This window comes from Pseudophryne corroboree, chromosome 1, assembly GCF_028390025.1.
Source record: "Pseudophryne corroboree isolate aPseCor3 chromosome 1, aPseCor3.hap2, whole genome shotgun sequence".
NCBI lineage: Eukaryota > Metazoa > Chordata > Amphibia > Anura > Myobatrachidae > Pseudophryne > Pseudophryne corroboree.
In genome coordinates, this window is record NC_086444.1 from 1,012,361,663 (window position 1) to 1,012,388,439 (window position 26,777).

At 41.6% G+C, this 26,777-nt stretch overlaps 1 protein-coding gene across 1 annotated transcript in view; it reads right to left on the bottom strand.

The window, feature by feature from the left end:
- The window catches only part of GLRA3 (glycine receptor alpha 3), a 334,324-nt gene that overhangs the window by 208,411 nt on the left and 99,136 nt on the right, over nt 1-26,777 (bottom strand). Inside the window, exon 3 of the mRNA XM_063920651.1 lies at nt 21,056-21,123. Within this exon, the coding sequence (XP_063776721.1) occupies nt 21,056-21,123 (68 nt within the window). The remainder of the gene's footprint in view (nt 1-21,055; nt 21,124-26,777) is intronic.

The window sequence follows — 26,777 nt, forward strand, 5'->3', positions numbered from 1 at the left end:
CCTTAGACAGCTCTCTGGTCTTGGCCATGGTGGAGAGGTAGCAGTCTCACTGTTTGAGGGTGTGGACAGGTGTCTTTTATACAGATAACTAGGTCAAACAGGTGCCATTAATACAGGTAACGAGTGGAGGATAGAAGAGCTTCTTAAAGAAGTAGTAACAGGTCTGTGAGAGCCAGAAATCTTGCTGCTTGGTAGGTGTCCAAATATTTATTTTCCACAAGAATATACAAGTAAATTGTTTAAAAATCATACAATGTGATTTTCTTTTTTATTTTCAGATTCTGTCTCTCACAGTTGAAGTGTACCTATGATGGAAATTACAGACCTTTCTCACCTTTTTAATTGGGTCAACTTGCACAATTGGTGGTTGTCCAAATACTTTTTTGCCCCACTGTATTTATATATATATATATATATATATATATATAGAAACAGATAAGACCCTCTAGTGCGCTAAATTGACAAGAGCTCGGACCACTGAGAAGCACCTCCTGTCAGAATAGGTACGAAAGATAAAATGAAGAAAAAACAGAATTCTCAAGGGAGCTGAACCACCTCAGAAAATCGGACCATTTATATAAAAAAATATTATTTATTCATAAAATTGACAATAGATCTTAAATACTATTATAAATGTTTGTAACATCAATAAAATTCCTTTAAGATCATATACATCATAAGAACAACAACATATTGTTTGACAATGAATTGGAGAATTATATTCTGATGATGTCAACTGTTGCATAAGGTGTCTAATCCACAATTACATTTTCCAGATGTATGATCTGATTCACATGCTTGAAGAAACCCAACGCGTTTCATCCGTTAGGACTTCATCAGGGGTTATAATCAGATATCAATATTTGTGAATTTCAAATATCAAATCCAGATTATGCCGTTGAACTTAAACAAATCAGTTTATCATCGCCAACATATATTAATGAAAAGTATAATATGTGATGCTGTGAACAATTCCTTCAACAATGCCTCAGGATTCACTTCACAGCTGTATATAGACATCCTCAGAATATAATTCTCCAATTCATTGTCAAACAATATGTTCTTGTTCTTATGATGTATATGATCTTAAAGGAATTTTATTGATGTTACAAACATTTATAATAGTATATAAGATCTATTGTCAATTTTATGAATAAATAATATTTTTTTTTAATATACAAATGGTCCGATTTTCTGAGGTGGTTCAGCTCCCATGAGAATTCTGTTTTTTCTTCATATATATATATACATATATACACATATATATATATATATATATATATATATATATATATATATACACACATACAAACACATTAGATTAATGTATGTGCAGGTTTTGGAGTTTTTTTTTTTACAAATCTTTACACTGTATTTTACACAGTGATTTATTTTAAAGTGACTGAGATACAGTCCAGGATGACCAACCACAAGGCCAGTCTATCTTAATGTTATTTAGTTTACCGCAAGAAACATTAATAAACACATACTGTACAGTACCTACATGATAAGCATGGAGTCTGCATAAGGGGAGGGAGAGGAGGAGAGAGAGACTTCACTCGTGTGAAGGCAGCACCAGCAGCAGCAGCCGTCTATGAGTCATCTCCAGTACCCGGAAGTGTGGGCACAGTGCTGAGAAGAGCAGGAGGAGGGGGCGCACTGAGCAGAGTACACGTGGGGGAGAGAGTCGAGATTCACAGACAGCCCAGCGCTGCCTGCTGTGACTGTAATGTAATGTATATTAGCAGCATTGCCTCCGGCAGGGAAGGTGACGGGCGCAGCACTACTAATATTACACTACACTACAGTAGGCAGTGCTGCAGCAATCAGTGTGGATGCGGATAGTGCGCCCACAGACCAACTGCGCTGTGTGCAATACCCCATCCGCCCACACCAAGTTACGGCACTGCGACCAATCATTCAAATCACTCCATGTGTATGAAGAATGACAATGCTGATGCGTGCAGCCTCGGGTCGCAGCGGCAGTCTCAGATCTTTTTTTGTGCAAAAAGTTCTGAGGCTGTCGCTAGCAATGTCATGCTGCCAAATGCAGCATGGCCCCCGGTCCATCCCCGCCATCATTCATCACTATCAGTTTCGGCAAGTGTATGATGTGTCATTCAGTGACACATTGTGTCATGTGTACCCACCTTAAGTGACCTGGCTAAGTATTTTACTGCATATAAAGCTGTAATAGCAATGATTTTTTTTTTTATTACTAGTTATTGCAGTAATCCAAAATCTGCTATCACAATAAGTCAGGACCATTAAATCACAAAAGGTATATGGTTTTAAAGTGCGGACTAACAGCTTTTTCAAGGGACCAAATGTAATTGGACAATTGCCTTTAAAGTTGTTACATGGACAGGTCTGGGCTATTGCTTTGTAATTTCTCTTTCAAGTATAGCATTTGCATTTGGAAGCTGCTGCTGTGACCCCACAACATGTGCGGTATCCTTATGATAATTTGACAATGTTATGGTCAACAGTCAATAGGTTGACATTAAATGGTTGACATGCTTTGGATCGATGGGTGCAATAGGTCGACAGATGAAAGGTCAACAGTGCTTAAGGTTGACAGATACAAAAGGTCGACATGACAATGGTTGATTCACAAACAGCTGACATGTTTTTTAGGTTTTAAACATGTTTTCTCAACATTTGCTTGATTTACTATCCACGTGAACATCTAATGGGAATTGGGAATAGTAACCTTGCCTGATATGTGGCGAGCAAAGCGTGGTGAGTGACGTGAGTCCACAGTGGCAGTGCCATAACTAGCCATTTTGGCGCTGTGTGCAAGAGACAGCATCAGCGTCCCCCCTCCACCTACACCAAATATAAAACAGGACCAATGCGCACTGTAGGTGGATGCCAAAATTATAGGGGGGTTGCTTCATGGGGAAGGGGTATGGCCACATAGCTCCCTTTTACACAGTACGGCAGGTAGAGTCCCTTTTTACACATTAGGCAGGTAGAGTCCCACATTTGACACCTTATGGCAGGCAGAGTCCCCCTTTTACACAGTACAGCAGGCAGAGTCCCCCTTTTACACATTAGGCAGTAGAGTCCCCCTTTTTTACACATCAGGCAGCAGAGTCCTCTTTTGTTACATATTACAGAGAGAGAGAGAGAGAGAGAGAGAGAGTGTGAGTGAGTGAGTGTGTGTGTGTGTGTGTGTGTGTGTGTGTGTGTGTGTGTGTGTGTGTTTCTCACACCTGGTCAGGCAATACGGCATCCAGGACTACCAGGCGCAGTACAATCACTCCCAGTCCCTCTCCACAGCTGACGCAGCGCAGACCATCATGTTAAGGTGTTCCACAGTTGATGCGTTGGTGGGGCTCACAGGCGGCATCACTACACGCAGCGGCTGCTCGTATACGGGTGCACGCTGCTGAAGGACCGCTCCCACTCACTCTCCAGGGCACACAGGCGGAATTACAGCACAACGGGTTGTGTGGCCACTGCTCCACTTCCCCTACACAGGCGGCGGCTGGCGACAGGCACCGGCGTACAGCCGAAATTTCAATACTCCCTCACTGAATACATGGCCGTACAAGGAGATGTGCTGCCAGATGATGCGCCTCCACTGCAGTTGCGCTGTGGGCAAGGCACCATCGGCACACACCTAGTTACGGCTCTGCACAAGGGTATATGTTTCTACTGATAGTGGTCATACAAAATTGAATATATAGATTTGGCCTAATAAACCTAAAAAACATATGTTGACCACTTTTATGTTGGCCTTTTGAACCTGTTCATCTTTTGCACCTCTCGACCTTCTGCACTATCAACCTTCTATCTGTCAACCATTTGACATTGACCTATTAACTGTTAACCATAACATTGTAATCCATTAATCCACACCCAACATGTGCTCAAAAGCGCTCTCAATGCAAGTGAATCATGCCATCCTTAGGCTGCAAAAACAAAAAATCCATCAGAGACATATCAGAATCTTTAGGAGCCGCCAAATGAACAGTTTCATACATTCTGGGGAAAAAAGGATGCACTGGTGATCTTGACAACACAAAAAGGTCTGGACATCCACAGAAGACAACAGTGGTGGATTATCGCAGGATCCATTCCTCTGTAAAGAGAAAACACTTTACAACTAACAGCCAATTGAAGAACACTTTCCAGGAGGTAAGGATATTATTATACAAGTTTACCATAAAGAGAAAACTTCACAAATACAAGACTCAGAAATAGAAGGGACAGATCAGACTTTGCCAAAAAAAAAAAAAAATCTAAAAAAAGTCAGCCCAGTTCTGCAACATCATTCTATGGACAGATTAAACTAAAATTAACCTGTACCAGAATGAAGGGCAGAAAAAAGTATTGAGAAGGCTTGAATGACGCCAAAGCATGCCACATCATCTGTAAAACACGGTGGAAGCAATGTAATGATATGTTCCTGCATAACTTTCAAAGGGACTGGGTCGCTAGTGTTTATTGATGATGCAACAGAAGACAGAAGCAGCCGGATGAATTCTGAAGTGAAGGGATATACTGTCTACTTAGATTCAGTAAAATTCTGCAAGGTTGATTGGACAGTAATTCATAGTACAGATGAACAATGACCAAACACATGCTGCAAAGGCATCCCAAAAGAATTTTAATGTATAGAAGTGGAATATTCTGCAACGGCCAAGTCAATTACCAGATCTCAACCTGATTGAACATGCATTTCACTTGCTGCAGACAAAACTAAAGACAAAAGACCCACAAACAACAACTGAAGACAGCTGCAGTAGCAGCCTGTGTTTGTGTTACCCCTCTCCCCATCACCACCTATTTGGCTCTTCTCATTGCTCCCCCTTAAAGCAGTGGTGGTAGTAGCAGGCTCCTCACACACAGTTCTCCATGACATCACGTGCACATGGCAGATAGGGGAAAAAAACATTAATGTGCCTAGTGATCCCGGTCCCTCTATGCCTGTGCCAGTCCAGCAGAGCAGGTATGGAGTCCAGTCACAATCACTGAACCGAATATCAGCTAAAGATGGGTCAGGGCAGCTCCAGCTGGGGTGTCCCCTGAGAGAGGGGGGCCTGGAGGTACTTGTCCCGGGTCCTCTCCTTAATCCTACCATGGTCTACCCTCTGGAAACCATCTCGGTGATCCCTCAAATCCACATAAATCCATATAAATTGTTAAAATGCTGTCAAACTTTGACTCTTCTTTAGCCTCATGATATATAGAGTGCACAGTCAGCAAAGCATTACTGAACAAGAGGTATCTGACAAAAAGATGATCTACCGTGGACCATGGGCTTCTGATTGAGCACCTGAAAAAGTTCTGTGGACTGGATGGCACAGTCCTAAGCTGGTTAAAATCATTTCTCACCGGCAGGTCACAAAGAGTTTTGTCTGGAGTATACTCATCATCGTCAGTGCCACTACCATGTGGTGTCCTATAAGGTTCTATACTATCCTATCCCCCATGCTTTTTGCAGTATACATGCTACCACTGGGTGAAATAATCAGGCACCATGGCCTGGTCAACCACTGCTATATGATACACAAATGTAAATGTCCTTTGCTCAGGGCACTGAGAACTCAATAACAACCTACATGGGTGTCTAGCTGAGCTCCAGGAGTGGATGAGTGCTAGCTGTCTGAGAATGGATCCTAATAAAATAGACGTCCTTATGATAACATCAAAGGACAAGACTGCAGCATAGCCAACCAATTGGACTGACACTTGGAAGCTGTTAACCATCCAGCCCTGTTCTAGCCACATAACACCCATTCTTCAGTCCCTCCACTGATTGCCTGTAAGATGGTGAATCATCTTCAGGATTGGTTTACTGACTTTCGAAGCCCTACATGACCAGGGCCCAAGTTACCTGATGCAGCTTCTGATTCCATACTGCTCTACTCGATTACTGCAATCTATAGATGAAGGACTTTAAGCAGTACCTAGAATCTCCCGTAATTGATCAGGGGGTCAAGCTTTTAACCACACAGCTCCGATTCTATGAAACTCACTTCCCTGCACAGTTCGAGAGCCCCATCTTTAGAATCTTTCAAAAACATACTCAAGACTTTCCTGTTTACTCAAGCATTTCCGTAATGTCCCTTTAGTATCTCCATGCTCTCTGTATTTTATGGGGAAAAAATTGTACTTCATTGTTTCTGTACTGTATTATATTCATTCTATCTGTTAAGTGCATTGAGTGCTATTGGAGAAAGAGTGCTATGAAAATAAAATTAGAAAGAGCGCTAAAAATTAATAGTGGCACCTGAAAAAAATAATTGGTCACTTCAAAACTGTTTACAGCTTTTTATAAGAGTGTGTTAGAGGAGCCAGTATAATATATTAAAGTAGAAGGTCCGGAAAGTCCAATTTCAACTACCCCTGACTTTCCCTACCTGGTGAATCTGGGCTATCCGCTTTGCAGAGCGTGGAACCCCGTGATGTCCAGGACCTCTGAGCATGTTAGATGGAGATGCCGCTAACTGAGGTGTCTAGGCGGCGATCGCCCGCTATTAGTGACGTCACTGGAAGTGAACGTCTGTATTCCCGGCCGGTTCCTTAGTGTTTAATGCATTTCATGTCCTGCCTGGACACTTTGCCAAGAATTTTAATAGTCTGCTTTTTCATTCAAAGCACAGGATTCCCATTCCTTCAGCTGTATGTAAATAAAATTATTATTATTATTATTATTATTATTATTTCTACCTCTATCTCTACTATGCTCAATAATAAGACATGCTCAGGAGTCATCTATGTTAGAGGTTCAGAAGAAATTGATGAATAATATAGAAGTCAAACACGAATGTCACGTCATGTAGGTAAGGATGTGAAAGTGTGGTACAAAATTCCTCTGTGACAGAATGTACGTACTCGATCAGAAAATATTATTATGAAGTTACCTGGAGTACAACAAGAAGCAAAGTCTGCTAAATCAAAAATAGAATGCTGGAGCTTTTTCTTTACCAATTAAGTGCTTGTTACACTTCTCACACATACAACTGCAAGAATTAGTGAAAAAAAATTGCAGTTTACAAGCAGTGGCAGATTTTACCTATAGGCTGCAGGACTGCTGCCCCCCAATACAATCTGCCACCTCTATTCAGTGTCAATGATCCAGATGCAGTTTGTGACTACACTGGCTTTACTGTGACTGATAGAGACTTTTTATTGGCAGTACAGCCAGTACCAGGGGTATGTGTGTTTTCCCTCTGGGACTTCCAGTAAGAAGCCAATCATTGCGTTTTGTGCAGACCAATCTGTCATCTATGGGCTGCAGCTGCAGCGGTCCATAGAAGATGATATTTTGTGCAGGTGTGGTTGCTCCTGCAACCATTGGTGCAAAGTACAAATTTTCTGTACTTTGCACAAGACCTGTTTTGCAAGTGCACAAAAGGAGCCTGCTGCATAGGACACAGCTAAGCATCAGACTATCTTTGATTGACAGTTTGATGCTGTTTCAGGAGTGGAGCGTGGGCGGTGACAGCTTCCGTTTGTGAAAATGGAGGCATGTCGCCGTGGTTTTGGGGGTGGAAAGAAGCCAGTGATCTCCAACGTAGGATGGATATTTCCTGGCCTTTGTAACGGGTGGCTTGAGTGGCACCATGGGATGGTGGGTTTTTTGATCGGATGCTCCATCTTAGGATGCAGCTCAGATCACTAGTGCAACAGGAGGCGTATGCATGCAATAGACACCTAAAGCTGCATCTACATACAGCTCTGTAATTGTTGCTTCCAAGGAAGCAGCAGTGATAGCTAAACCAACCGCACTTGAATGACCCCCCTTGTGTGCATGCACTGGTCCCGGCACCTGGCAGATGCATTGTGTAAGTGCTGGGAGTCACCTGACAGGGGCTGACGGTTTTCTCCTCTCTGGGTAGTGTCACTCAGCCTACCACAGGCAGGTAGGAGCCACTGTACTTGTGATATTTGTCAACGCATGTTTATAAGAAAGAATGTAGCTTGAGAGAATTTATGGCTTAACTTGATTATGTTGCTGGACTCCATCACTCTGGAAGACAAAACTTTAGTGATCCCTGGACTGCAGATGCTACTGGTATAGAAATATTCGCTTGACTATGTCTCAATAGCATTTTCTTTTCATTTAGAGCGGCCTCTGCTTTGATGACAGGTCCACTCATGATCAAAAAAGACTAACAGACAATTTAGTACCTATTCAACAGCTTTTTGAAATGATTGTTAAGTACTGTTAAATGCTTATATTCAAGGAAAATATGTAACTACAGATGAAATGCTCATTGCGTTACGAAGCAGGTGCAAGTTAAGGCAATAAACATCATCAAAGTCGGCTAAATATGTGCTAACAATAATTGTTTTGGTTATCACGAAAACCTTTTATATTACCAATCTTCATATATATGCGGGAAAGCAGCCTGATGGTTCACATTCCATAAGTAATTAGCCATTTGATGTGGTGGATCATATTGTACAGCCCATTTCCAAAACTAACCACAGTGTTACATTTCATAACTGGTTTACCAGCTATGAATTAGTCTCCCATTTACTCAAAGAACATAGATGACATCTTGTTCGTGTGGAGGGCGATAGAGAATCTCTGACCCTTTTTTGTGATCATTTAAATAACAATGATTACAACATTAAATTAACCTTTGACATTAGTAATCAGTGTTATTTTTTTGAATCTCAATATTTATGTACAGAACCAAACATTGAAGGCATGTAATTATACTGTATTAAACCAACTGACTCCAAATATATTTTTTAGATGGCTAGTTGTCACCACACTAATTAATTGGCTGGATTCGGTACCAGACAGTCAGTTGCAAAGATTGAAAAGAAATTGCACTGATGAAACAGTATATGAGGATCAAGCAGAAATAATGATACAAAAAATAAAAAATAGTGGATATAAAGAACAAAAGATTGAGGAAGCAAAAAAAAGTGTAAAGAACTGGACTGAAAAAATGTATTGGCACCATGTAGAAAGATTGAATGTGACAATACTGATAAGAAGTTCCCTATGGCCTTTAAATCGGGATATAATACAAAATTTAGACAGGTGGAACAAATTATTAAGAACGATTGGTCAATTTTGAAGGGAGATCATCTATTAAAAAATTAAATCCCTCCCAAACCCCGCTTTATACAGTATATAGGAAAGCTAAAAATAAAAATATAAAATATAAATTAGTAAAAAGAGCTTTCTCTTAACCTAAAAGTAAAACTACGGTCCTTTCTAAAGGTTTTTCTCAGATGCGGAATTTGTAGCATGTGTTACTGTGTAAAAGGGATTGGTAAGAGCACACAGGCGAATATAACTTCATTATCTGAACTTCAATTTTTTTTTATAGGATTACATGCTACCTTTGGGGAGCTCTGAAGGTCCTTTGGGCTGTGTGCATGCATCTGTAGCCCTGTTCAGCTCTGATCCCGTGTGTTGAATTTTTTTTATCTTGGATTTTGTAATATGGCTTCTCTGCTTCCTCCTGAGGTGTCCTTGTGGCTATTATTCCAACTGCATGGCGAGTCAGCTCCCAGAGCCTACTTCTAACCTGTTGCTGTGGTCCTGTGACTTTGAGCCCTAATCCCCTGTTCTGCTGTGCAGATCCCTGATATCTGACAGTCCTCTTTGAATATACTGTAGACTCTGACTCTGTGTACTCCTGGCTGCTGCTTTGGAGGCTGCCACCGCCTGGGACTGCTCCTGACTCCTATTCTGCAAATTCTTGACCATGCTGTACATTACAGGTGCCCTCTTCACTATTTACCTGGAGTCTCCCCTATGCTGCTTTAAAATATAGGAAGCTGAATATAAACTCCCTGGTCTCCACAGCCACATCACTGTAGTTCAGCGCAACCCTCTGACCCCTTCTAGATGCTATTGAGGATACTTGTCCTCTAATACTCTGCTGCTGTGGCTTTGACTCTTGATGCTTGGCTCTGTACCTGCTTTCACTATTATAATTACCTAATGGTTCAGAAGTTATGGGGATCAGCAGCAGCTAGGCTGGAAAGATTTGCATGAGTTGTACCAGTTCCAGTTTTAATGCTCTCACACCAGCTGTTGCTCTGTTGACCTGCTTCTATTTAAGATCCTGTCTCAGCTGTCACCTCAGCTCCTATTGGCCTTAATCTTCTGTTCAATGCTACCCTCTGGACTGTTATTCAGTTGCTGACACTTACCTACTGTTACAATCCTCTCCTGTTGTGACTGTATCTTTGGTGTGCACTATGGAGACAATCCTTCAGGATATTATAGATTCGGGAAGAGGATTTCTTCTGCATCAAGTCCTACCACTAAAGAGGGTTGAGACTGCTGTGGCTGAGAGCTCTATTTTAACCCATGAAGACTATAGCACTCCGGTCCTTTCTTTTTTATTTTGATTTGATGTAGCTTGGATCTGCTGTATATCTCCTCAACCTTATTTGTCCAGAAGCCCTATGAAACAATTTCCTACAGCACCTTTCCATTATGTGGATTCTGATGATGCCCTTCACATTACCGGGATTGGCGGTATGTTGGACCTTGGTGGTTGGGGGGGGGGGGGGGTTCCTGAATTTCTTTGCAGGCATCCTGGGAACTTTTGTGTCCATGACATAGCTTAATTTACAGATTTTGAAGTGGGATTTTTCTCCTTGAATGTTTTCATATTACTTGTATTATCTTCTCTATTTGTGTTTCATTCAGTTTTATTATTATTCAGTGTATAAATTTAAATTTTCTTTGCATGTTACATTATTATTATTATTATTATTATTGTTGTTGTTGTTATTATTATTATAATATTCTGTGTATACACTTTTATTACCTGTTTACATAAATTTGCCCCCAGGGCTTGTTATTTTATAGTTGGTTACAATGTTTTGCCTATTGCTTTTGAGATTCACTCTGTTGATCCCTTTAATCCTGTGCTAGGATTTCATTGCCTTAGGGTTCTTGGGTTTAGTTGCCCTCTTTTTTGGGGGGAAGGGGGTAGTGTAGCGTAGTTGGGGTTTCATGCACTAGTGTATTTATAATTGGTGCAGTGTGTGTGGTGCACACGAGCCTCTGGGGTCCTGGGGGGCACATACCGCACACCCTGCACCCATTATTTTCAATACTCACCCTCCGGAGACCCACGGTGTAGCATCGCTGCTGCAGAAATCACTGGGGAAATGGCAGTCGTCCATTGTCCCAGTGACACTGGGAAAATGGCCACTGCAATATTTTAATGGAGACATGTTCATGCGCTCTAGACTCTGGGACAGTGTTAGGGTTCCCTAGGGACTCTAGTGACCAGAGCTACAGTGCTGTTGGCTAGAGAGTAGGGGGCCAGATGGAGCCTGCACATGGGCCTCCTCTTACTTTCTAGATTTGCCCCTGATTTCATGGATATAGGTATTCCATACTTAGTGGTTAAGTTCATAGTGGGTGGGGGGTAATGGGTGTGAGTGTTATTTGTTATATGTACTCTGGCGTTATTGGCTAGTTTAAAAGTTTAATTATTCTGTAAAGCTTTGGCACCTGCTTATTTCTCATTGCCTTCAGGTACAGTACCGGCTTCACTACCTACATTTTGGTTGGTGGTTTTACAGTGTGGACATTTTCTTTATTGGATGTATTCCTGCTTGCCTGTTTTATATTTTCTGTGACCTTATTCCCACTTTCTATTTCTCCATTAATCTTCTTTCTGATTTGTTGATATCACTGTCCATGGCTGGGTCTTCCATATGTGCTCCATTTATTTTTATTTTTTGTTTTTTTTTGTTTTAATAAGCTGTGTGCCGGTATTTCTATTATTATGCCTTGGTCTTGTCTATCTTGTCTTACTGATATATTGTCTACTGCGGATGAAACAGTATAAATAAACACAATTAAAAAAAAAAGTAATTCAATAATATACTGAACAGTTATTTGTCACATTTATCTTGAAGAGGTGCATACATAATTGCTGAGGTTGAAAAAAGACAATTTGTACATTGAGTTAAACCTATTTGTGGTCTCCTATACTGTATTATTTTTAGGACTAATTTTATATGCTGTGACTATCGACCGTTGTGTTTATTCCTCTTTTTTTTAACTATGGTGCGTGATCTTCCCACCATATAACCCTGTATATACTTATCCATTAGGAATGTATCTATCCCATTCTTAAAAGTATTTACAGAGTCCACCATTTCTACTCTCTTAGGCAGGGAATTCCAAACACATATTGTCCTAACTGTGAAGCAACCTTTTCGCCTCTGTGTGCGAAATCTCTTCTCCTCCACGTGTCCTCTGTGTCGATCTTTTAAAAAACAGATCCTCTGCAAGCTCTGTGTATTGTCCCCTTATATATTTGTAAATGTTAATCATGTCCCCTCTTAATTTTTTCTTTTCCAGTGTAAACATGCCTAGCCTAGCAAGCCTTTCCTCGTATTCCAGCATCTCCATCGCCTTAATTAGTTTGGTCGCCTGCCTCTGAACCTTTTCTAGTTCCAGGATATCTTGTATGGTCGCCTGCCTCTGAACCTTTTCTAGTTCCAGGATATCCAGTATGGTGCCCAAAATTGTGGACAGTATTCAAGATGTGGCCTCACTAGGGATTTATAGAATAGGGTATAACACTCTCATCCTTTGCATCAATTCCTTGCTTGATGAATGCTAATACCTTGTTTGCCTTATTTGCTGCAATTCTACTTTGGGTACTGCTGCTAAGTTTCTTATCTATGTGAACTCCTAAGTCTTTTTCCAGTACAGAATCCCCTCATTTTACCCCATTTAGTATGTAGGTGGTATTTGTGTTCTTGCTACCAAAGTGCATTACCTTACACTTGTCTGTATTGAACCTCATTCTCCATTTTGCTGCCCATGTTTCAGTTTAAATAAGTCATTCTGAAGAGACTTAGCATCTCCCTCCAAATTTATAACCTTACACAGTTTGGTATTGTCTGCAAAAATTCACACCATGCTCTCTAAACCTACTGCTAGATCATTTATGAAAATGTTGAACAATAGTGGTCCAAGTACAGACCCTTGTGGCACACCACTTAGTACTTCAGTCCAATTTAAAAAAAGTTCAATTTACCACAACTCGGTGCTCCCTTTTATCTAACCAATTTCTAACCCAAGTGCATATTGTGCTCCCTAGCCCCAATTCTTGTAACTTATAAATGTCTCATGTGTGGTACTTTATCGAAAGCTTTAGCAAAGTCTAAAAAGATTACATCCATCTCCTTACCCTGATCTAGGATCGCACTAACTGTTTTATAAAAGCCTAGTAAGTTTGTTTGACATGAGCAATCTTTCACAAATCCATGTTGGTTCCTAATACTAACCTTATTGACTTCAAGGAACTTCTGTATACTATCCCTTAAAATATCTTCCAGTGCATTCCCCACTATAGATGTAAACTAACTGGTCTATAGTCACCTGGTTCAGATTTAATTCCCTTTTTGAATATTGACACTTCATCTGCTATACGCCAGTCTTTGGGAACCATGCTTGATGTAAGTGAGTCATTGAAGATCAAAAATAGTGGTCTTACTAGTTTGGCATGTAGTTCCATGAGAAACCTTGGGTGAATTCCGTCGGGACCAGGTGACTTATTAATTGTAATTTTTTTTTTTAAATCGGTCACAGACTACTTCCTCACTTAAATAAGCACTTAGCAGTGTGACTTTATCGTTGCTGGTCCTTTCTTGTGAATATAGATGAGAAAAACTAATTTAATGTTTCCGCTATGTTATTATGGTCTTTGATTAAGATGCCCAACGTGTACTTTAAAGAGCTTATACTCTCCTTCTTTAATCTTTTACTGTTGATGTATTTAAAAAACTTTTTGGGGTTTGATTTACTTTGCTTTGCTACTATATTTTTAGTTTCTATTTTAGTCGCTCTTATTTCTTTTTTGCATATTTTGTTACAATCCTTATAGTAGTTGAATGACTCCACTTTCCTGTCTGATTTAAATTTTTTAAACGCTTGCCTCTTTTTGCCCATTAGTTCCTTAATCTTTTTTTTAAGCCACATAGGCTTTGAATTATTAGTCCTTTATTTGCAGCCCATGGGAATATATTTATGAGTTTAATTTTTGAGCAGCGTTTTTAATAGTTCCCATTTCTAGTAGTATTTTTTCCTTGAAACAAAATTTCCCATTCAATGGGGGTAATTCAGAGTTGATCCCAGCAGCAAATTTGTTAGCAGTTGGGGGAAAACCATGGCCCTCATTCCGAGTTGTTCGCTCGGTAAAAATCTTCGCATCGCAGCGATTTTCCGCTTAATGCGCATGCGCAATGTCCGCACTGCGACTGCGCCAAGTAAATTTGCTATACACTTAGTAATTTTACTCACGGCTTTTTCATCGTTCTGGCGATCGTAATGTGATTGACAGGAAATGGGTGTTACTGGGCGGAAACAGGCCGTTTTATGGGCGTGTGGGAAAAAACGCTACCGTTTCCGGAAAAAACGCAGGAGTGGTCGGAGAAACGGAGGAGTGTCTGGGCGAACGCTGGGAGTGTTTGTGACGTCAAACCAGGAACGACAAGCACTGAACTGATCGCAGATGCCGAGTAAGTCTGAAGCTACTCAGAAACTGCTACGAGGTGTGTAATCGCAATATTGCGAATACATCGTTCGCAATTTTAAGATGCTAAGATTCACTCCCTGTAGGCGGCGGCTTAGCGTGAGCAACTCTGCTAAAATCGCCTTGCGAGCGAACAACTCGGAATGACCTCCCATGTGCACTGCAGGTGTGGCAGATATAACATTTGCAGAGAGAGTTAGATTTGGGTGGGTTATTTTATTTCTGTGCAGGGTAAATACTGGCTGCTTTATTTTTACACTGCAATTTAGATTGCAGATTGAACTCACCACACCCAAATCTATCTCTCTCTGCACATGTTATATCTGCCTCCCCTGCAGTGCACATGGTTTTGCCCAACTGCTAAAATATTTCCTGCTGCGATCAACTTGGAATTACCCCCAACATTTGGTACCCACAACACAGAAATGACCAGGTGAAGCAAATGCTGTACTACAAAGGGAGAGAAGGGAAGACTTTCTTTGGGTGCACTCATTGGGTGAGATTCAAATGACATATCACGCCCAATTTCCTTCTAAAATGATCTCCGCTATTGCGCATATTTCGCCCATAGTGATCAGGTTTAGCTGTGTAAAGGGTTGGGTGCCTCGCTACTCCGGGGGTAGCAAGCTGAAATAATGATACCACGCCCCTGAGGGCAGAAACAGAATGGGTGTAAAAATGGGGTGAAAAGAATTGAATCTCCCCCTTTAAGTCAATAAAATGAATTCCATATAACAAGAATTTAAAACATAACCTTTAGTGATTAATATCTAACATTTGTGTATCCAAACAGGCTGAAACAAGCATTACTAAAAACAATTTGTAAGAAACAGTTTCCCTTTGGTCCATGTACATAATTGTGATCATCCTGTGTGATATCATTGGGTACCATACGATTATGCTGATAACTTAGACCAATAGGGAATTAAATTACCAGATCATAATATAATCACCATGCAGGTGCTTGTCAGATGACAATTTTTATACATAACAATAAGAATCAATTCCTACGCATATTGTATGTTTAACCTGAGTTAATTGATCAAAATGCGAGCAGAACCTCTTGGCCTGTTATAGTATCTCAGGGGCTGTTTCTATGACAGTCCCAGTTAGAAAATAAGGATGTTCAAGTTTACAGTTGGTAAACTATAAAATGAGCACAATAAACAATACAGTAATTGTGGTGCAGTAAAATAGCAGATAGTATCGAGTTGTGAGCAATAAGAGAATGTAATACCTACTACAATTAAATCTCAGCTGCACAAGGTGCAAAGTTGCAAGGTACCAGTATAATAACCAATACAATAATTGTGGTGCATTCAATTTGCAAACAGTAGCGACTTGTGAGTGATAAGAAAGTGTAATGTCTGCAACAATTAATAATACCCCTTTTACACTCGCAGGAAAATCCCGGGATATTGCACGTGAACGCGCATCATCCCGGGATTCTTCTCAGTGTAAATGGGTACATGGACAATTTCCCGGGACGAGCATCCCGGGATTTCATCCCAGGTCAAAAGCAGGGTTGAACCCGGGACCGTCCCCGGAAGCTGTGTAGTGTAAAAGGGTCCGTCCCGGGATTCACTATCCCGGGACTGTTAAAAGGACTTGGATTGGAGCTTTCTTGGGCACAGAAAAGCTGATGTCATCTTTTCTGAGCCCAAGGCCATTTCTAATGACATACTAATGCATTTGCAGGGATATCCCGGGATCAGTGTAAATGGGGCTGTCCCGGGTCGATCCCAGGTCTTAATGCAGTGTGAAAGGGGTCAGTCCCGGGAATGCATCCCGGGATGCATCCCGGGAAGCATCCCGGGAGTGACCCGGGAGTGCGAGTGTAAAAGTGGTATAAATCTCAGCTGTACAAGTTACAGAGTAGCAAGGTGACAGTCATTATTCACTCACTGGTACATAGATCTATGTTGCACATAAATTCACAAATTCCTCGGAATAGGGTAATTATATGGAGGTTACCATGAATAGCGTTTCCGCTAGAGATGATCCAATAGGCCGGGACCTAGGGAGTGGGAAACCTTACGTGAGCTTCAGCCGTTGAGAGCAGCCAGAAAGGAAGACACTTTTGCCGGCTGCACAGGCTTCATCACTTCCGGGGTACCAGTGCAGTGGGCGAAACGTTTATCTCTACTGACTCTGGGTGCACCACTTAATGGACTATGGGGGTAATTCTGAGTTGATCGCAGCAGGAACTTTGTTTGCAGTTGGGCAAAACCATGTGCACTGCAGGGGGGGCAGATATAACATGTGCAGAGAGAGATAGATTTGGGTGGGGTGTGTTCAATCTGAAATCTAAATTGCAGTGTAAAAATAAAGCAGCCAGTATTTACCCTGCACAGAAACAAAATAACCCACCCAAATCTAACTCTCTCTGCACATGTTATATCTGCCTCCCCTGCAGTGCACATGGTTTTGCCCAACTATAACCCCTAGACTGTTAATATAGGCTCGTTTATAATTCATTCCTAATCTAATGACTACTGTCATACTTTTCTTTCTGCTCAAAGCAACAGCTGTTCCTACTGTATTTGACTGTTCCCTGATTTAGTGAAAATAAACACATTTTTATACTAAGATTTGCATGTGTTACCTCAAATCTTAACAAACCTGGGCAGGATATAATAATGTACACTTTATAGTTGAAATGGCAGCTAAAGTGTAAAATATATTTTATAAATGAAAAATACTGTAATAAATTATTTTTCATTAATCATTAGCAAACTTGACACTGTATTAAGTAATAATAATAAAGTAGCTCCACCACCATGTAGACTACTCAAAACATGCCCAACCTATAAACTTAAGCAATTTAAAATATACATTGGTATGTTAGAGTGTTACAGCAGATTGTACACATGTTGGGGTAATTCTGAGTTGATCGCAGCAGGAACTTTGTTAGCAATTGGGCAAAACCATGGCCCTCATTCCGAGTTGTTCGCTCGGTATTTTTCATCGCATCGCAGTGAAAATCCGCTTAGTACGCATGCGCAATGTTCGCACTGCGACTGCGCCAAGTAACTTTACTATGATGAAAGTATTTTTACTCACGGCTTTTTCATCGCTCCGGCGATCGTAATGTGATTGACAGGAAATGGGTGTTACTGGGCGGAAACACGGCGTTTCAGGGGCGTGTGGCTGAAAACGCTACCGTTTCCGGAAAAAACGCAGGAGTGGCCGGAGAAACGGTGGGAGTGCCTGGGCGAACGCTGGGTGTGTTTGTGACGTCAACCAGGAACGACAAGCACTGAAATGATCGCACAGGCAGAGTAAGTCTGAAGCTACTCTGAAACTGCTAAGTAGTTAGTAATCGCAATATTGCGAATACATCGGTCGCAATTTTAAGAAGCTAAGATTCACTCCCAGTAGGCGGCGGCTTAGCGTGTGTAACTCTGCTAAATTCGCCTTGCGACCGATCAACTCGGAATGAGGGCCCATGTGCACTGCAGGGGGGCAGATATAACGTGCAGAGAGAGTTAGATTTGGGTGGGGTGTATTCAAACTGAAATCTAAATTGCAGTGTAAAAATAAAGCAGCCAGTATTTACCCTGCACAGAAACAAAATAACCCACCCAAATCTAACTCTCTCTGCACATGTTATATCTGCCCCCCCTGCAGTGCACATGGTTTTACCCAACTGCTAACAAAGTTCCTGCTGCGATCAACTCAGAATTACCCCCGTTGTGCTTAGGTAAACATACAGAACTCTACTGAATGCAGTGATGATGTTACATCCATATATGTGTCTCACATAACCAATACCAATACCAATATATAAGGAGTTCTAACATATTCTATGAGTAGATGCAGCAACGGGTTGTTCCTGTGTGAGGGCTGTTAGTTACAGTTACATAGTAATATGAAACCAACAACTACATGAATTAGCAGGTTCTCGTGCATCTATTTGCATACCTCCCAACTGTCCCGATTTTGTCGGGAGAGTCTCGGTTTTCACGGTCTGTCCCACCTGCGGGTCGCAGTGTCCCACAGTGATGGGGGGAAGGGGCAGTTGGGAGATCCCCCTGTCACTCTCTGCTCTGAGCAAAGCAGCGGTGAATAGATGCTGTTCACATGCGCACAGTGTCTATTCCGCGACAGAGAGGGACAGGGTGCGTGGCCAGCAGCTCACTGAGCACTGTCCATGCCCCCATAGTGATAAAAACGGGGGAGTGGCTTGCCCCTTACCACAAGGCCGCACCCACAATTTTGGGCGCATGCCTTTGGCGTGTGTTATTGTACCTCCTCAGCTGCCGAAGATGTTGGGAGGTATGTATTTGTAGCAGCAATGCAAGTACAATTATTAATCCAATCACATAAGCAGCTAAATTTGGAACCCAGAAAACAAATATTTTTAGACTTCATTTGACCAGTCCATTCATTAAGAACAAGCATAATATGACAAAATATTTTTTTCTTAAACCTGCCCTCATGTATATTTCCAAGAGCAACTGCCTGTTCCTTAGGCTGTCAGCTGAAACACTGTATATAGGCCATGTGACCATGCTAGAGTCAGTCATTAATACACTAGGGGTCCCCGTGGGGGTTGTTAGACAGCATGCACTAATAGGGTGAGGCAGGGTAAGGCCATATGGGTGATTTTGATCATAAAATAGTAGTTAGATACACTCATTCAACACAACATAGAAGCAAATAGAAAAGTTATTCCTATCACAACCTTCTGAACTTGTCCAGGCACTGCATGTAGTGTATAATTCTGTTGCAGTAGATTATAGCCCCTTGGGGATTATAGTAAAACTGAATATGTTTTGGGCTGAATGCCTTGTGGAACACAATAGCCAAAAGTGAAGTAAATGGAAACTTTCTACAAACATGCATGCTGCAGTTGCACAGAAATCACATGCATAATATTTGCCTATTCTTTCAAGAAAAGAGTAAAATGCGTGTTTTGTAGTAATTAAACTAGAAGTTGCTTCTGGGATAGAGGGCATTTCAGCATATTTCCGTATTATTAGCACAACTATGATTAGAAATGAACACTCCTTATTCTTCATGTACAGAATGTCATTTACTGGTACTGGATAAATACAGGAGAATAGAAATTGTAAGCGCTGCCAGCTGCTGATCCTCCGTGTCAGTGGCCAGTGCACAGTGTAGGGGTGCCGCTGTGACAAAAAATACACTGAATGAGTGACATTGTGTTTTAGACTACCCTCACGGGTGTAGCGAGGGTGACCCCGGAGGAGCGCGAGCTCCGGGCACTGGAAAAGTTAGAGAGTGCACCGCCACCTGCTCACCCCCGCCTGCCCGGGCCGCTGTACAGGCAGCCACAGAGAAGGAGGAGGAGAAGCAGAGGGGTACATACTGACTCGGACTTTGAGACTAGGTAGGTAGCAGGGCAGTTTAGAGGAGACAACAGGAAACAATGACAGCCAGCACCTGCCGGAGCTCTCCCGGCCTCTTTATATGTCTCACTGTCTGCTTGTAGCTGTACAGCAGGTTTCTTCTGTCTTGCTACACCCCTCTCTGCCCTGGCTGCTGCTCAGCATCTCTCTCAGTCCCAGCTGCTGCAGCACCTCTTTCTGCCCCAGGTGCTGCAGCACCTCTCTCTGCCCCGGCTGCTGCAGCATCTCTTTCTGACTCGGCTGCTGCAGCACTCTCTCTGCCCCGGCTGTTGTAGCACCCCTCTCTGTCCCAGTTGCTACAGCACCTTCCTCTACATTGATGCTGTAGCACCACTGTCTGTCCTAGCTGCTGTTGAACCACCTATCTCTGCATTAGAAGCCGCAGAGTAACATGTATAAGTGGCTCTACTGTGGCATATCCTTCGCTATATTTTTGTTGCGCTGCTTTGGCGCGCACTGTCCCTGTTTTAAACATGACGGGCACACAAAATAAAATTTCACCCTGAAATCCACAAGGTCTATAACCGGTCCTGTCACCAATTTCGGATTTTTCAATATTTTTTCTTTTCAAATGTAACATGCCCCCAATTTAGTACAGGGGAGGGGGGCCGAAACATTCCCTTGCTCTGCGCACCATAGCGCCAAGCTACACGTTTGCTCCCCTACACTTTGGCATCCTAGGATATCACTGAGTTAGCCTAATGGTAGGATTAACACAGCCTAATGTACCATACAGCACTAATAATTGCATGCCACCTTTCCACATTTTCATGCTGGTGCTGTAGACGCTTTGCAATATCTGTTACTGATCTCTAGCCTTTGGACATCATTAGCAGTAAAAACATCACTTTACTATACTGTACCACACTCTTAATCAATCAAAATATTCTCTTTCCCTGCAATATCTCATACAGAAAAAAATCTAGTTTTTGCATGCATGTGTTAAAGCAGATGCATTAATATAATACTTTAAAACATACCTCCATTCTGTCTCCCTGAACAGCGTAAAATATTGGCAGGTGATGTCCCAAGGTGGGCTGGCCGATTCCCCGTATAATTTTGTGTTTGTAAAATAACCCCCCTCAAAAACCTTTATTGAAGCTCTGAATCAGGTACAGAATTTATTACTCATGTAAATTAGCAGTTATTTATTAATATTTAGTATTTATTAATACATACCATGGTGGTTTCTGCAATTGACCCAAAGCTATTTACAAATATGTTACAAGTCACATTCACTGGAGGTCCTGAGAATAAAAAAAGAAAAAAGAAAACTAGTTACAAATAAACCTAAAGTCATGATCCAGTATTTGAATGTATTTATATAGTCACAAAATATGAAATAACAATAAATATAATCACATAAGGCATCCACAAGAAACTATGAATTAGTTGTTATACCTGGGTCACTTGCCCACTTATCTATAATGAATTGATCAGAACATACTTCCCAACTGTCCTGATTTTTGCGGGACAGTCCCGCTCTTTGGGCACTGTCCCGCATTGTCCTGCAAGGAGGGGAGGGGGGGGGGGGTGCATAGTTGGGAGGCCCGCTGTCACTTGCTGCTCTGCTTAGCAGAATCACAGTGGATAAATGCTGTGTTCCAAGGTGCAGTTTCTCAACATACTTCACCATAGAGACCAGTTAACTCTATTTTACATAGTGTGTAAGTTGCATTCAGTGACTAGCTAAACCTTACTATATAACAAATGATGAAGTAGTGCTGTGTGTGCAGTCTAATGTTACTATTTTCTGATATAAAGCTACACTCACTGTGGGCCTGATTCAGCCCCGGATGCAGTCCTTATTCGGTTGCTACTGACTGATGAATTTGAGACTGTGCATGTGATAGAGATGCAGTGCGCATGTGTCGCAATGGTGCTGCAGCTCTAGTCTCAGTGCCTTGTTCATCAAAGCCTGTTTTACAAGCTGCAGGTGTATGGAGGTGGCAATGGGGAGTGTTGCCGATAATTAAGGCAAGCCAGCCTATTGGCAACTTCCTGTAGGAAGCCAGCTCCCTGCCTCGTCAGCCCTAGGCAGCTTCTATGGACTGCAGCTGATGCAGTCCATAGATGCCATGGTTTTGTGCATGCGCATTACCATTAACGTTACTGCACAAGCAACAAGTCCCGGCATCTGGGAACTGTACATAGTAGAGGAGCTGGGACAACAAGGCAGCAGAGACCCTGTAGCATTGCCAGCGACAGCCCTCCTCTTCCACTAAGGTAGGATCCTATGCTGATAAGGACTGAAAGATTATATATTGCGGAATAAAAACAACAGATAACATATCAGGATTCTTAGTCTTCCTACCTTTTCTATACTGTTTGTAATTAACATTTCTGAACATAATTTATATAGCACCTACAGCACAATGCAAAGTGCATTACAGAGAAGGTTTAATCATTCACACCAGTCACTGTCCCAATGGAGCTTACTATATCTATTATACCACTTTGCCCTTTTTTTAAATATTTTGTTTACATTTGATCTATTATTAATTTAAAAAAACAAAAACAAACAAACCTGTAACCTGTACTGGGTGCCCACGTCCCGTCTGCCAGTCCCAGTGCACATACAGGTGCCTATAAGCCAGCTCACACATGCACTTACTGACAAAAAAATATTAACATAAAATTTTAGTACTATATGTGATAATGTATTGTTTACTGCTTAGATTATGTTATGATATTATGAGGTTATGAAATACCATGAAGACTCCTAATAACATATAATGCACAATACAGAATTATATTATTAATAATTATGTTACATTAGCTTTTCCTCTGTTGTAATGTATGTACTATAATGTATATTTTAGCATGGAATGCAGAGAGAACGTCATCTATAGAGTTTTCCATTTTCACCATACATAGAGATGCAGGCAGAGGTAAACTCTGCCGCTGACTCGAGGCTGCTACAGGTTGATCATAAGCCTTTAATAGCTCAGGGCACCTGTCCCAGGAGAAGAGACCATGCCACACAACAGGATTGCACCCTTTTAATTCAATATAATCCTTATAGATTTCTTTTTATTTATTGTATTTACATTAAGGCTAATATTGGTCATTTTGAAAAAACTACCAGATTTTTACTGTAGCATCAATACATTGTTTTGCTGTATAAAAATGGCACAATTGCCTAGTGCCCATAATTTACCAAGCATTATTATAAAGAATGTCATAAAAGCTTAATCTGCTGCTTGCCCTATTTTAAGCAATTGAGGAAAGTGGATTCCATTGCTGAACTATTTAATATGCATGAGGGCCAAGCAATAAAAGAGGCGAGTGCTGCAATAATGTGATGTTCAGAGATTACAGAGTATATTACCAGCAGCAACAATGGCAACGTTATTTTGTCATGGGACTTTCATCCGGGCCACAGGCACATCATATTTCCCCAAGTAACATACACAGTTGTCTTATTTAACTTTGTGTATGTACAGTATATATATATATATATATATATATATATATACATCTGTATATACTGTATGTTAGTTTATAATAATACAATTAATAATGATAATAATTATTTTATTTATATAGTGCAGGTCTCAAGGTGATTTCCATGCATCAAAAACAAAGCAAATAGTACAAAGATCAGTACAGTAATACAGAAGTAAACAGAAAACCTAGAGAGCACGATAAACATAATGCGGGAGTGGTGCAGACATTTAGGGTTATAACTTCCATTGGTTATATATTCCATTCACAAGGGGTACCAGGTGAGGCAGCTGAATTAGGTGCACTATGTAGGATTGGCCCGGGAGAAATAGGTCACGCCTATAAGAGATGACACAAAATGGGTGGATGCTGGGTATATATGCTAGGGATAGTGTCCCAACATAACTGGCAGATCATGTAATTTTCATCCCATCAATGAACGTATAAGGCACACTACGAAGGTTACACTGAAGGAGGTAAGGATCCAAGGTATATATGGGATCAATTCACACATCTGTAGTAGTATGATATACCCTGTGTGGATAGATCCACATGAAGCACATCTTGCACCACATGGAGGTTTAGCATACAGACATCGCATATGGGCCCTCATTCCGAGTTGTTCGCTCGCAAGCTGCTTTTAGCAGCATTGCACACGCTAAGCCGCCGCCTACTGGGAGTGAATCTTAGCTTAGCAAAATTGCGAATGAAAGATTCTCAAAATTGCGAATAGAAATTTCTAAGCAGTTTCTGAGTAGCTCGGCCACTGCGATCAGTTCAGTCAGTTTCGTTCCTGGTTTGACGTCACAAACACACCCAGCGTTCGCCCAGACACTACCCCGTTTCTCCAGCCACTCCCGCGTTTTTCCCAGAAACGGCAGCGTTTTTTCACACACTCCTATTAAACGGCCAGTTTCCGCCCAGAAACACCCACTTCCTGTCAATCACACAACGATCACCAGAACGAAGAAAAAACCTCGTAATGCCGTGAGTAAAATACCAAACTTCTTAGCAAATTTACTTGGCGCAGTCGCAGTGCGAACATTGCGCATGCGCAAATAGCGGAAAATCGCTGCGATGCGAAGAAAATTACCGAGCGAACAACTCGGAATGAGGGCCCTGGTATGGTCAAAATTACATTGTATATTATGGGGTCCAGTTTCTCAAATAACGGTAAAAAGGGCAATAGCATAATACTGTATTTATTTTAAAAAGTTAAACAAACAACATAAGCCAACAGTAGTACTAGGTTCTCACCTGATGGAGTAGTCTACTGTCATAAGGTAGACAAAAAGGCAATAGTAATAAAAACAATAATTATCCTTTTTCTAGGATTTCAAAGGGTCCTTGTCACTTAGCCAAAAATGTACTTTCTACTGTGGGATTCAAAACAAGCACTCTTTCCCTAGGCACAAAGGTGCGTAACTGGTCATTGCGATTGTACATTCGCTGTTGTGCATGTTGAGCCCATTTCAAGTTCTCTCTCATTATTTGCACCGCTACAGCAATCCTCTCCCACATCTGAGACACATGCCCAATAACAGTTTGATATGGACTTGATTGCCCCTTCCATGTCTCTTTGGCAATGTCCAGTAATCCCCTTGGGTATCTCCCAGCTTAGGCTGCAGGGGTGGAGGAAGATAGGATTAGGCTGTGGGATGGTGGAGGTTAGGGTTAGGATGTGGAGGTGGGGGAAGGTTAGGCTGGGCCATCTTAATAGCAATATAGGCCCCTGAGCGTAGCAATGCTCTGGGGCCCTTACCCATCCTCTAGCAGTAGGTGTGGGGGTGCTATCAGCGGCAGCTTTGATGTCCTGCGGGCGGTATGGGGTGTCCTATCTTCTGCTCAGCATGTAGGACCTGGAGCAGTAATTTCTGCTAATTACTCCTTTACTGCACAGATGGTGGGAGATGGGGCAGTAGGGAGAACACTAAACTGTAGAAGGGGGCATTGGGCTGAATGAATGGGCCCCTGTACATGACTTCCAGGGTAGTAGGGGGTGGTAAATATGCTGGGGATGGTTGGATAATGGAGTGGGCTTCATATTCATTTTCCGGTTCGAGGGCAGTTTGCTTGACTGCAGATATCTCCAGTTCCTGGAAATTAATTTCTTAGCTTTCAATGGGATAAAGAGAAAAAAAAAGTAGAGAGCCCACCTTCCAGGAGGTACTGGGGACATAGGAATCAGAGCTCAGGAGCCAGAGCAATCCACCAATGAAAGTTTAAAACTGCATAGCAGGCATGTGGAGGTGGAGCAGGAACCAGCTGCTGGAAGGCTGATATCTCTGGTTCTGAGCATAGTAGAGATAAGCTGTCAGTGCCCACCGAAATGGGGGAGTCCCAGCTTTTGGTGCATACTCTCAGAAAAGCACTAAGTCAGACAGAACCCAAGATATCTGGCTGGGAAGAGCAATTAACAGGCTCGGATGGGGGACACTGCTTTGAAGTGATATATCTCCAGTTCATCAAAGCCAACTTTCAAAATCTGGTACCTCTGGAAAAAGAGGACCCTCAGCTATCAGCCTATTTTCCTTTTACTCCTGGGGCCCTTGGGCAACTTCCCATGGAGCCCAATTGAAAAGACAGCCCTGAAGTTAGGTTTAGGTTGCTGGAGAGGATGGTTTCAGGTAGGCTGTGGGAGGGGACAGTCAGGGTTAGGCTGTGGGAGGGGTGAGTTAGGGTTAGGAATAGTGGTAGGGTTAAAATATTTACTGGGAGTCATTGGAATTTTGACCATCAGGATGCTGCTATCAGCATCCCAATCATCGGGATTGTGACTGTTGAGACATGACAAGATAGTTTTCCTTCCTGAATGACCAGACCAATTTTCACATTTTAGTAATATGTCAGTTACACAGATAGAGTATTCATTTTTTTTTTTTTTTTTTATTACACACCAGTGAATTTAATATTATTATTTTCATGACTCAGAGGTCCTTTGGTAGAGAACAAAATACATTTTTTATTGTATTACACAGAAAATTGCCTATCAGAAAATGGCCTAACTGAATCCATTTTCTGTGATTCTATTTGTAGTTACTATTATGCTTATAGTGGTAATGAGTAAATTATTATAGGGATACCAAATATATTTATTTTGTAGAGTGCTGTCTCTGCTATAGATTCCAGAGTGAGTGCTAAAGGTCCACATGTCATTGTTTTACCTTTGCTTTCGTAGTGAGGGAATTGTGCTATTATGACCCCTCACACACACACACACACACACACACACACACACACACACACACTTCTTGCTGCAATTGTACCACTCAGCAATATAAAGGAACCAAATAACGCAGCGGAGAGGACCTGATTCTGGCAGAGTTGGCAAGCATGTACTATATCCATGTGTACAGGAAGCATTTTGGCTATGTTGGGTTTATCTCCATTCTGTATGACAATCATACATGTTTCCATTAGTAACAACAATCAGAAAATATGTCAATGTCACACA